The sequence below is a fragment of the Brettanomyces nanus genome, chromosome 1 (assembly GCF_011074865.1).
Source record: "Brettanomyces nanus chromosome 1, complete sequence".
Taxonomy (NCBI): domain Eukaryota; kingdom Fungi; phylum Ascomycota; class Pichiomycetes; order Pichiales; family Pichiaceae; genus Brettanomyces; species Brettanomyces nanus.
Window position 1 is genome coordinate 2,179,940 of NC_052374.1, and position 13,071 is coordinate 2,193,010.

At 41.9% G+C, this 13,071-nt stretch overlaps 5 protein-coding genes across 5 annotated transcripts; 1 reads left to right on the forward strand and 4 right to left on the reverse strand.

Moving 5' to 3' along the window:
• Positions 1-71: 71 nt before the first annotated feature.
• On the reverse strand, positions 72-680 carry FOA43_001003 (uncharacterized protein; the record flags this gene model as incomplete). Its single annotated transcript, XM_038921327.1, has 1 exon — positions 72-680. One exon carries the CDS (start codon positions 678-680, stop codon positions 72-74), a length of 609 nt encoding a protein of 202 aa, XP_038777255.1.
• A 116-nt stretch (positions 681-796) lies between these two features.
• On the reverse strand, positions 797-3,211 carry FOA43_001004 (uncharacterized protein; the record flags this gene model as incomplete). The annotated part of the gene is made up of 1 exon (XM_038921328.1): positions 797-3,211. The coding sequence occupies one exon, from the start codon at positions 3,209-3,211 to the stop codon at positions 797-799; it is 2,415 nt and encodes an 804-aa protein (XP_038777256.1).
• Positions 3,212-3,719: 508 nt separating this feature from the next.
• On the forward strand, positions 3,720-7,694 carry FOA43_001005 (uncharacterized protein; the record flags this gene model as incomplete). Its single annotated transcript, XM_038921329.1, has 1 exon — positions 3,720-7,694. One exon carries the CDS (start codon positions 3,720-3,722, stop codon positions 7,692-7,694), a length of 3,975 nt encoding a protein of 1,324 aa, XP_038777257.1.
• A 2,655-nt stretch (positions 7,695-10,349) lies between these two features.
• On the reverse strand, positions 10,350-11,284 carry FOA43_001006 (uncharacterized protein; the record flags this gene model as incomplete). Its single annotated transcript, XM_038921330.1, has 2 exons — positions 10,350-11,241; positions 11,277-11,284. The coding sequence occupies 2 exons, from the start codon at positions 11,282-11,284 to the stop codon at positions 10,350-10,352; spliced, it is 900 nt and encodes a 299-aa protein (XP_038777258.1).
• Positions 11,285-11,350: 66 nt separating this feature from the next.
• On the reverse strand, positions 11,351-12,883 carry FOA43_001007 (uncharacterized protein; the record flags this gene model as incomplete). The annotated part of the gene is made up of 1 exon (XM_038921331.1): positions 11,351-12,883. One exon carries the CDS (start codon positions 12,881-12,883, stop codon positions 11,351-11,353), a length of 1,533 nt encoding a protein of 510 aa, XP_038777259.1.
• Between the last annotated feature and the right edge of the window lie 188 nt (positions 12,884-13,071).

Genomic DNA, 13,071 nt, shown 5'->3' on the forward strand with positions numbered 1-13,071 from the left:
GACTATTCTGAAATTCGAAATTTGATCCTTTTAGGATAATCTATTAAATTTATCTACATACTTCTTCTGATTTAGAGCTTGGTATATTTTATTGGTATTCCTCCGGTACCAAGTAATGCGGCAACTTTGATGGGATCTGGATGATCTATAACGACATGAATATGAGGAATGGTTCTGATACTCTGTAGCGCAGCGTAGTTCTTGAACCAGAGGACACGATCCTTGGTCAATCCGAGACCTTTCACAAATGTCTGATTCACGTACTTTTCGACTAACTGCTTGTTCTCTTCGGAAATATCACCTATTTCGCTGTGAGGATCTGGCGGAAAAGGAAATTTTAGCCATACACAAAGATGTATTAAACCCTCTTCCAGATAGTAGGGGAACATGTTAGGCACGATAGTCAAATCTTCAACATTGGAAAAAGGACGGTTATCTGAGGCATGGATCATCGGTAAGATTTCTGATGAGGGTGAAGTAAGATCTATGCTGGTCGGAAGCCATTTCAACTGCGTGACTACTATATTTGTGGTCAGGTCAATGTGGCTGGATTCGAGCAGCACTTTGAATTTCTGATATTTCTTGTAGCATGACGGTGATCTAAATAACCGAGCAATATCCCCTTTGTCAACAAGTGCATGAAGATCCTCCATGGAAAATGGAGTGCGACCCACAAGCATTGTTTAAAGAAGTGACTAATGGTTACTATACAACTTGCTTACACCAATCTTAGATTCGAGAAGACTCCGCGAATCTCCGTTCTATAGAAATGCAACGTTACATAGTCTGGCCTAATTTATTTCTTATCCTTGGCCCTCATAAGATGTTCTACTAGCACATCCTTTATCATTTTGGCAGCCTCCTGTATTTTCGGCTTACTATAACCTTCAAGGAGAAGATATAGCTTGGGAGCATCCGATTCTCCAGGATGTTTACCTGGCGCGTAGTACTGACCCTTACCAGTTATAGACACTGAGGTTTGCTCGATGATCTTGGCAAGATTGTATGCCCTTGTAGCATCGCGTCGAACTTCTGGTGGTAAGTCGTTAATTCCAACCGTGGCGTGAAACGGCGCAGAAAACTCATCCATAGGATAATCAAAGAACTCAATTTTGAGTTCAGGCGCAGTCTCTGATGCTGAGTTCATTTTGAGGCTATCATTTTTACTCTTATTTTCCTCTTTATCGCCATCTGCACCACTGCCGTTACCGTCATCATCGTTTGCTTTATAGATTGCTTCTTGTATCTTCTTTCTCTCCTCACGAACCTCTGCCAATTTTTCAAGTCCTTTACCTCCAAATCCTCCACTAAAGTGTGCCTTTCCATTACTTACCTTTTCTCTAAACGATGTGGCCATTTTCTTCAGTTCCGAAGGCACCTCCATACTAGAAAGCTCCAACAATCTAACAATATCGCTTGCGCTTTTCTCTTCTGTAGGTGTAATGAATGTATAACTAGCTCCCTTTTTACCAGCTCTTCCCGTACGTCCTACACGGTGAACATAGTCTTCCATATGTGTAGGAGAATCATAGTTGATCACTAAGTTTAGTCCTGCAATATCTAGACCTCTAGAGGCTATTGACGTTGCCACTAATGTATCAACCAATCCATCACGAAACGTTTTCACTATGTTATCCCTATCTGCCTGTTCTCGTCCACCGTGAAGACAAAGGGAGGGATACCCGCGTGTAGTAAGTAATCTAACAAGGCTATCACAATTCTTTTGAGTGTCTGCGAAAATGAGCACTTTACCATTGGGATCACTCGACTTGAATTCTCCAAGAATCTGGAGTAGTCTTGTGAACTTCTCTTCCAATGCAATAACAGCAAACTTTTGACTGATTTCACTACTAAGAAGGTTTCTCGTACCAACCGAAACTTCCACTGGCTTATGAAGCACCTTACGGGCAAGATGCTCAATTTTAGGAGGAAATGTAGCTGAGAAAAGAACAGTTTGACGATCTGGTCGCAATGCAGATTCAAGTTTGGTCACCTGGGGTTCGAAACCCAAATCAAACATACGATCAGCCTCATCTAAAACCAAGTACGAAACATCTGAGAGACTGAGAATTCGCCCGGAGTTGGCACGGAGAAGATCAATAAGTCTTCCGGGCGTACATACCAACACATCCGTCTGCTTCTTAAGTAAAGCAATCTGTTGACTGATTGGCTGACCTCCGTAGCAACATGCTCCACGAAGATGTAAAGAAACGAAGAAGGGTCTACATATTCTGAATATCTGTATGGCCAACTCTCTAGTTGGAGTAAGAATTAATGCCATCGGTTGAGATATTATGTTGATATGCCTTCCAGTTTCAGTAAGTCTATTGGCAACCAGCTGGCGAAACATTGGAATGAGATATGCCAACGTCTTTCCAGACCCAGTTTTGGCTATTCCAATGAAATCGAGACCCTTCATGATGTCCGGTAATGCCTCCGATTGAATCGGAGTAGGTGAATCAAATTTGAAGGAGTCTAAAACGCTAGATATACTTGATGGAAGTCCAAGTTGTGACCATGCAAGGACAGGACGGGATGCACTATTTCCACGAACGATAACTCCATCACGGAGCCTAAGACTGGATACCTCTTCCTCGGTAAGTTCAGATATAAACGATGACTCTTTGTAAAAATTCTTTTCTATAATCCGGGTAGAAACAGGATGGTCCGGAATCTCCTTTTTGTCACGGTCAGCAAGCTCGGTGAGAAGACTATTGGCAGCGTCTGCGCTTTGATCTTCTCTCTTCTGATCTTTATAATCAACGGCATCGTTTTCGTTAAGCATTTCAGCACGATTTTCAGAACTTTGCTTTGTTACTTTTTGCAGTTGAGCAAGAATATAATCAAGATCATCTGGCTCGTCATGCTCATTAGGCAAAGCGATCTTCACCTTTTTAACTTTCTTCCCAATGCCTTCACCGTTGTGCTCATCCTCATCATCAGTAATATCATCTATTAAGCTCCTCTTCAATTTTTTGGAACCCAGTTTGACCCTTCTTGTTAGTGAATGTGCTTTGAATGTCATCTTAGAAGCTGAGGTCTTTGAATGTTTTTGAGCGTTCTTCTTTGTCTTCCAGGCTTCCAATTTTTGTCTGCGTGAAAGTGCCTTGTCATTATTAGACTGGTTACTATCTGTCTTTACCATCATACTATTTCCGAAATTATTGTTAGTTTCTGGAGTCTTAGTCTCCTCAGCTCTAGATGGATTCATATGAGAGCGTCTATTTGTACTTACATCTAATGAGGGACTATCTGGTCTCTCGTTGCTCCGTTGATAACGCAATGTGGATCGCTCTTTAGGATTTTCATATGGTTCACCTTTATTGATATTTTCTTCTTTATAGCCTTTCCCTTGATGGTGGTAGCGGTGGTCTTCATGGTAGTCACGACTGGAATAATTATTATTGTTTCTTGTGTCAGAACGATTAAAGCGATGTCTATTATACCTGCCACTTCCTCGATCAGTGTGTCCTCCCGAATGTTCACGATACATACTATGAGATTAACAAAAAGAGTAAACGGTTTAGAAACATAGAACAGTAAGAGAGTAAGAAAGTAAAGTGAAGTTAGATATCAAAATCAGACGGGTCAATCGACCGGCCATTCGCGCTTATCAACAGATAACGATAATTCTCAGTGTTGAGCTTTTCCTTTCTACCTTCTTTGCAATCTTCAGCAGCATTAATCGTTGAGGATACTTGATTGATCTGCCAGATCTTATGCCTTCCTCAAAATCGCCTCTTATAAGGAAGGTGAGAGATTCTTATGGATCTACTGGAGCATCATCAAACGTTCTAGGTACGGCATCTCTCCCCGTCATTTCGGGTACAACTGGATCAAGGCGTCGTTATGGGAATCCTTACCGTGCTCAATCGTCAGGATTGCCATCTAGGGAATCCACAGAGATTCCGGACAATTCAAATGTTCCTCAAGGGGTTGTGAATTACCAACTAGAGAAGCCCCCTCACCCTAAATTAAGCACATTGGCAGGAGTCACTATGCCCACAATTCTCAATGTACTTTCCATATTGATGTTCCTTCGTTTTGGCTTTATTTTGGGTCAGATGGGCATCGTTGGAACTCTTTTTTTGTTGGTACTCAGTTACGGTATAAATATATTGACGACTCTAAGTGTCAGTGCTATTGCTACCAACGGTATTGTGAAAGGTGGGGGTGCCTACTACATGATCAGTCGAAGTTTGGGTGTAGAGTTTGGAGGAGCCATTGGTATCATCTTATTTATAGGGCAGATATTGAACTCTGCTATGAATGCAGCAGGTATTGTCGAACCTTTACTATACAACTTCGGTGTTCGGGAGGGCATTATTATACAGATACTCCCGGATCAAGGCATTTGGCAGCTTTTTTATGCTACTGCGGTGCTTGCTCTTTGTACTTTAGTGGCATTGGTTGGTGCGGGACTTGTGTCCCGTTGCGGAGGTTTGTTTTGTGTAGTGCTTCTCACTGCCACTTTATCCATTCCAGTATCCTCGATTGTTATGAAGCCCTTCGATTTACCTGACTTGGGAGTTAGTTATTCCGGTTTATCCTGGGAAACGTTTTTCGAGAACTTGTGGCCTCATTATACGGCAGGGGCTGCAGGTTCTCGATTGGCCACGGTCGAAACATTTAATGACTTGTTCGGTATATTTTTCCCGGCTACTGCTGGTATCCTAGCAGGATCCTCAATGAGTCAAGATCTTGCCAATCCTTCTAAAGCCATTCCTACAGGAACTCTTCAAGGTATTCTTGTGACTGTTGTCTGTTACTTTCTTGTAATTTGTACCATGGGTTGCGCTATTCCACGTCAACTACTCTACAGAGAGGTACAGGTTCTTCAAACTGTGAGTGTTTCTCCTATTTTGGTTGTGATGGGTGAAACTGCAGGAACTCTATTTTCAATAATTGTTGGCCTTGTTGGTGCCGCACAGCTTTTGCAAGCTATTTCCCGTGATCAAATTTTCCCTGGATTGTCCAAAGTATTTGGCTCAAACAAGTATCCCTCTAAGGGCTGGTATGCAATCGCTTTTTCCTGGTTGTTATGCCAGCTATGCCTCTTTGCAGACGTCAACCAGCTTGCCACAATGATTACTATGGCTTTTCTTATGACTTTCATAGCCATTAATGTAGCTTGTGGGCTACTTAAAATTGGCTCTGCGCCAAATTTCAGACCCAGTTTCCGTTACTTCAACGTTTATACAGCGTTCTCCGGAACTGTAGCCTCCGTTGTGGCTATGTTTATTGTGGACGGACTCTCAGCTTGTCTTGTTATTACGTTTATGGCCTTCTTGATTGTTCTCATCCACTACGTTTCACCTCCAAAACAGTGGGGTGACGTTTCACAATCGTTGATTTATCATCAGGTGCGTAAGTATTTGCTCAAGCTTCGTCAGGATAACGTGAAGTATTGGCGACCACAAATATTATTGCTTGCTGATAATCCACGAACCACGTGGCGTCTTATACGGTTCTGTAATCATCTTAAGAAGGGTGGCCTCTACGTTTTGGGACACGTTCTGGTAACTCGTCAGTTTCAACAACGTGCTGGCGAACTAAACAAGCAAAGGGCAGCTTGGGAGAAAGTTCGTGATCTTGCTAACATCAAAGCGTTTGTCCAGATTGCCATAGCACCTACATTTTCTTGGGGGGTCAGAAATGTTTTCTTGGGTAGCGGATTGGGTGGCATGAAACCAAATATCACTATTCTCGCATTTTATGATCTTTCGAATTACTCGAAAGAGCAGCTGAAGCTACCCAGCAGGCTGAAATTTGAAAATAGAACTGATCAATATGCCAATCAGGTGGACATAGGTATGGACAAATTGCCCACAGATAGTTGTGCGTTGGAGCAGAAGGTAAAATTGATGGAGTGGGTTCAAACCTTGGAGGATTTGTCTCTGCTGAACAGTAATGTGGCTGTGGCCAAGGGGTTCCCACGTCTTTTAATACCCAGTGAGGAAGCGCCAAAAGTGTCCGAGAGTTCCAAGAAGTACATTGATTTGTATCCGATTCAAATGGCCTCGAAAGTTACGGACAAAACCGGCGACAAAAACATGATGACAACCAATTTTGATACTTACACACTCATTTTGCAATTGGGTGCGATATTGCATACAGTACCTGCCTGGCACAAGACGCATAGGTTACGGGTTGTTGTATTTGTGGAGTATATAGAGGATGTTAAGGAGGAAAGGGAGCGTGTAATGTCTTTATTGGATATTCTTCGGATTGAAGCAGAGGTCGTAGTGAAATGTTTAGACTCAGGCGAATTTTCCAGCTACAGATACATAGCTAGGGGTGAGCATATTACAGATAATAGTCTGATGAAGCTCATAGACGAGACGCTGCACTCTGATGTGTGGTGGAAGACATTGAAGCAATTCAGGGACGAAGAGCAACAAATTCGAGAGATGCAAGACAATACCCCTCACAACACTATAGAATTTCCTTCCTCGACGGAGAATTCAGTAACAGTTAATTCAAGGGCAATTCGGAACATTGAGCGATCACAACATAGAGGAAGGTATTCATTCTCCAAGATGAACAACCTTGGAGTGTCACTTTCGATGGTGGCCAACAAATTGCCAGCGGCGGATATTCATAGGATGACAGAAGAGTCCACTGAAGATGATTGGAGTTATAGCCGCTCCACATCAGATACCGAATCAGTAACCTCTTACGCGTCGTCCATCTCAGCGTTGCCAAGTCCCTACATACTGCCTAAGACAGCCTCTGAACATGTACCCCATTTTACAATTGGTGCAGGTAGTACTGCATCTATTAATGGGTCCAACACTGTAATGAGTGGGGCTAGTGGAAGTATCGGGGTGGGCAGTGGTGGCAATGCTGGTAGTACTGGCAATGGTGGTTCAAACGGAACTGCAGAGAGCACAACTGGTGGCTCCACCATGAATGGCAGCATTGTTACTCCCGTACGCAAAAACGGAAATAGTGCATACCGTATGCGTCGACCTATATTTGACACATTGAAGTCTAGTCATTCTTTACGGAAAGAACGTTCGTCAATGATGTTTACCGCTGAAACTATGCCATCGTCGCATGTTTTGGAAGATGCGCAGGGTAACGAGCCCTCTATTGTATTTATTAAGGATCAGAAGCCGAAAAAAAAGAAAGAGGTGCAGGAAAATACGATCAAAAAGGATATTGCACATGTGAATACGGCTCGTCCCTGTCCCGAGGGGATTTCCGATGGATCATTTGTGATCGGCGCGTCAGGCGTAACTAGTGGGGTCAACGGATTTGATGGAGTCAAAGGAGGCAGAGAGGCTAATAATTTTACCGCAAGCATAGATGGCATCGGAATTAGTCCTGTATGCTCTCCGAAAGTTCATTTGTCCAGCAGCTGTGATGCAGGTGCCGTACAGAATGTTAATATTACTGTGAAGAACGGCAAATCATCCACTCCTCAGTCATATTCAGATACTTCGTCCACGTCATTGTCATTTAATGAGCTGCCAAATAAATGTCAGTTTTTGATTCTCAATGAGCTGATGAGAGACACTTCGAAGAACTCGGCTTTGATTTTTTCTACGTTACCAGCACCGGACATTGGACTTCACGAAAGTGAAGACGACTGTATTGAGTATGCGGCCGATCTAGAAGTCTGGTGTGCCGGTCTACCGCCCACTTTGCTCATCAACGCCAAGACAATGACCGTGACAACCAATTTGTAAAAAAGCTATGTAATAATTATTAATGGGACTGGCTGGCACAAGGCAGGTACACACGGAAATGCCCGAACAATAAACTTTCTACCGAGACGAGAAAATGATGTTTTCATGCAAGCCACGGAATCTAAATGAGGACGTCTGCGATAGAGACGGAGAAAAATTACCATAAATGGATAAGCTCCATGCTTTAGCAAGGCTGATGCAGACAGAGTGCTGTCAAGTAAGTAAGATCGACAAGTCATTTATTTTCAGGCATGTCTATCGTATGGTATTCAGAGCGTATTTTGGTCTGCATTAATTTAGTTTCTTTGCATATTTGTCACCATCGGTAACTCTGTAAAGCCGAACAACTACGTATTGATGAAATACGAATGACTAACAGATTACTCCTCCATTTTCCAGTTACCATTTTTCCGGTTGTGTAATATCCTAATTTTTGTGATTATTTCGGATTTTCATTAATCAATTTCTCGATTAATTCATTCATAGTTGTTAATTCTTTTTTATCCTGCAAAATTAAGAAACATTTACCTGATTCAGAAATCTTTGCAAAATTTTGTCGGATCAGTTCCCAAATTGGTAAGAAATAAGGCCTATTGTCGGAAGGGTTAGGCAGGTCAAACATGTTCTCTCTTTGACATGTTGGCGAAATTAATTTCATGCCTAACCGAGAGTAATCGATTAAGAGGCTCGGGTTTGAAGAACCGGGACAAGTCAACCGAGAGAGTAAGAAAAGGAAAAAAGAGGGGGGGGAGCGAAGAAACAGATTGGGAAGGGCAGCTATCATTGATATAAGCAGTCAATGCTTCGTTGTTGTAACCATACAATGTGGCTACAATAGACATGGTGAATGCTCTTCAGCAACAACCAACAGATAGTGATTTTGACATTTGTTTCTCTCCACTCTTTATTTCCGCCTGCTTGTGACTCTCTTAATATCGGACGGAAGATAGGAAGCCAATGACAGCGCGCAGATGAAAAATTGACATCGAAAGTGATGCTTATCTCAAAAGAAACGCGAACTATTCTAGTGCGTTTTCGGCATTGTTACTAGTTTGGGAATGAGAAACTTCAGGCAGCCCAAATGTCATGCCGATGGAATAGCGGAGCGTTCCGACCCCAACATGCAGATTGGCCTTTTTGATTTGCTCATGACAGAACAAACGTCAAAAAGCCTGGAAGGTGGCGCCCCTAAGTAGGGAAACTGAGACGTACGGAGACAGACGGGCACGGACGGCTTCTCCACTGGCATTTCCTTTACCCGGCTGCCAACCCTAAGTCATGTTGGTTCGCTGACTTCAATGCAGAGATGCATGCCTTAACAACTTGATTGGGGCTCGTTCAATTGTCTTTGGCATGCTTTCATTGGCTTTCCCTTTTTTCCCCATTATAACTTTCTTGGTCTGGAAGATTTCGTATTTCCGGATTTTCTTTTTATTCTCTTCCCTTGCATTCAATAGTTGGTGATTTCGACGACGCACCACTTACGGCTCTTTTAATATAACTTATATAAAGCGGTGAATTTCAGCTGCCATTTTTGTGGTCCCTTACCCCTTAGCCTCTCCGCCTTGTCTACCTATTTATTTGCTTTTTCTGTAAACCATGATGAATACGACTCCTGAAATATCTCCTTCTCACCATTTGCTACCCACTCCTATTTCCGGACTGGCATCGTCTCCTTCAGACTTGATGCAATATTCATATGCTTCACAGCAAGATCATCCAAGGCATTTCCAGCGTCATCAGCATCCATCATATCTTCAACAATCAAATTTACAGTCACAGGATAAGGTTCCTGTTTCATTGCGACTTCCTTCAATTCATTCACTGTTGGACTATTCATTCTCGGAATCCCTCCATCATCTTCAACTTCCTAAACCTATACCATTACCACTTCCAGTGACTTCTTTATCTACAGTTCTAGCCAACAGGAGATGCAATTCGAGTCCATCGGTGTTTGATCACCCTCCAACGACGACTTTTGTCACTCCTCTTTACCGTCAAGCAGATTTGTCGATGTCTTCATCTAATTCTTCTGGTGCTTCTTCCCCATTTTCTGTCAGTCCTGGTTACGTTTCATCTTCTGCCACGGAATATTCACAAACGGTTCGGTCTTCATCTTTTGATGATATAATTCATGTATCCACTGCTACTTCGGGAACATTTTCTTCTGGAGTGCCCACAACTTTTTTCACCGATAACGTCGATCACTTCGGTCTCCCCCAAGTCTATCAGCAAACGCTCCAACTTTATCCAAAGGAAGAGAAGATCAAATCTTCCAAAGAAGACTACTGCTATTTTACTCAACTGGTTGAGTGATAATTTGAATCACCCTTACCCTAACTCTTCGGAAAAAGCTGAACTAATCACAGAGACAGGTCTTACCAATCAACAACTTTCCAATTGGTTTATCAATGCAAGAAGAAGAAAAATACAGATGCTCAGGGATATGAAAAGGGGGAATTAAGACTCCACCACCAGCTTTATATGGCTGTACTGGTTGCAGTCCTGTAAGTTGGACGGAGTGTTTGATTTTCTTTCTGGAAAGGACTTTCCGTGCTTCCATATTCGCTCGTTCGTCTACATGTATAGCTTCTTTTTATTACTCTCTATCTCTCTCTTTTCTCATTGACTCTAATATATTCTACTTTGGTTTATCTATGCACCGTTGGTTTCTGAGTACTTTCGTATCGTATCGTACACGAATTGGTATTGTTGAGGTCTTTGCACCATCAACATTCGTTGTTTACGAAGTAACCTAACAACATCCTCTACTGGATCCACGTGGTCAGCGCACTCTTCCACCTCAGTTGTTTCTTTCATAGAGTTCAAAAGATGATCAATAGCGATAAAAGTACCTGTTCGTCCTACCCCAGCCGAGCAATGCACAATCACCGGTTCTTGCGCATCTCTGACTTTGGCCACTTGCTGACTTAATTCTATCACGTGTTCGTAACTTGAAGGCCGTGAAAAATCCTCCCACTTATCGTAATAAAAGTGAAACACATCTTTGACTTCTGCCGGTCTATCTGGTTTATACATTTTCCATTTTGTAACTTTAAAATGGCCCCTATCGTCATACCTTTGACTAATAAAATCTAATTGAATCGCTCTGCATCCTGTAACTGAATCCACTATGCTAAAGTTCTGGCAACTCCAATACTTACAGCATTTTTCTCTTTGCTTCTCGATTAATGGTGTCAACATGACAATTACTATTCGTTTCTTGCAAACATAGTCACACATCTTCCAAAAATCGCTGACAGTACTTGAAATTGGACCCTGTGTAGCCACATATCTTGAAGACCCTAATTCAATATAACTCGCATTGATGTATCCATCTGCATCTATCTTGACTCGATTATAATCATACGGCAGCACATCCAAATACCTATTTTTATCTCTATTATGTTCACCGTACTTCAATGAATAAGTACCCCCATCACCCTTCTTGGCAATCTCTCTGAATCGATCATGCTCTTCCCTTTCAATGTTCTTATACTTCCGGACGATTTCTAGGCAATCATTGTTAGTACCAACTCCAAGTATCCTGCTCTCTTAATTCCCTACATACCTCTAGTTGACTGAGTCATGAATTTCTTTAGTTGTGCCATTATATAATTTATACTAGTAAGACTCCTCATATAAGACAGCCTCTATTACTCTGACACATATGTGAATCGCGGCTGTGCAAGTCGGATCTGTTCCAGTTCCTCTGAGGAAAAGTCCAACTGAACAATTAAGGACTCGAAAGATTGGTTCAACTTGGCTAATTGCGTTGTAGATTCTTCCGATGTTTCTCTATCGCCGTAGCTACGTACAAGTCGTTTCTCTAATTTTAATATGCATCCGATGATGTCGTACTTGCGTTTTCTCAGCCCATCCAAGCCCAAATGGTCAATAATCACCACACTTTCAAAAACCACAGGCAAGGAATACACTATGTAAGGATCTATCAACAAGTCCAAAACAGTGTAGAGAATCTGTTTTCGGAATAGAATCATTGAGTCTCCCGCTGCTGGTATTAGTTGTTGGTCAATGACCCTTAGAAGGATCATCACAAGGTCTGGGTACTCCTTTACCTTGGTTAGAGACGGACAAATAAAATCGTTGAGAATCATTGAAAGCTTACCAATTTGCTTCGACTCCGCTGTAGCATTCCACAGGTCAAAAATCGTTTTGTATGCCACCGGAATGGCTCTTTGAGATGTTTCTTTAGGCGTCATCGACGGTAATGATAATATTATGGGCACTATGCTCCCAAAGACCACCGGACTTACTTGTGTACGAGTTAGAATGTTATCTCCTGGAATCAATTTTAGGAAAATCTGCTGCAAGTTTCTGCACGCTTCAACTTTAACAAGTGGTTGGGTGTCATCGAGAAAGCACATAGTCAATGAGAAGACAACTCCCCAATGACGTTCAAGCTCCATTCCACTAAACTTTTCCACTAGGTATTTCAATACATTCAATCTGTAGAGATTCCGTCGAACAAAAAGGTCCCTACTGCTCACCGTATTAGAATACGACTTTCCGAACAATGGGCTGACATCTTTGAACAACTCCGTATTATTCCGCAGACGTATATGGCCAGATCTAGTAAGCTTAGACCGAAAATTGATATCCGATAACTCATCAAGAATAGATTTGTAGCTTTGAATTAGCCCTTCAATTTCTGTCTTGGTAACATTAAGTTTTGCTATGCATTCAGTGCATTTATTAGAGATTTCAATATTGGACCATGGACAATATTGACTATCATAAAATGCCGTTAACCGATCTATCAACTTCACCCTTAGTTCAGAGGCAACCTTCTCTAACAAAACTTTATCAGCCATAATGTCCATTAACCTTATTCTATAGAAGTTGTCGATCCTTAATTGTCTCTGCCAACTTAGCTCATCGTTCCTCAGCCATATAAAATCTCTATTGGTGGGTATTTGAAGCTTTATAATTAGCTCTTTGATTATTTCATTCACTTGTTTATCAGAAATATCACTTAAATATGCCTCTACTATAAAGCAGTTCATCACAGCTCCATTTTCATCGTTCACTACCTTGTCAATAGCCTTGCCTGTAAGTAGAGATCTAAACTGAAACTTACTATCATCCGACAATTCCCCGTGAACAATTTGAGTCAATCTTGGTCCTAATATCGTCCTAATAAGCGCCGATTCATCTTGATTAAGCATGATTCAACCACAATATCTGTTACTGTTGATAGAGGGATAGTCAGTCACTTCTCACCTTCAGTTCACTGTTAAGAGAGAAAGACACTCGCCACATCTGTATTGATCTTCGTTTGTGGCTGAGCTGGTTGACAATTTTTTTTTTTTTTTTACTCCTTGAGGATCTTCTGGACATGACATAGAGTTTTCCT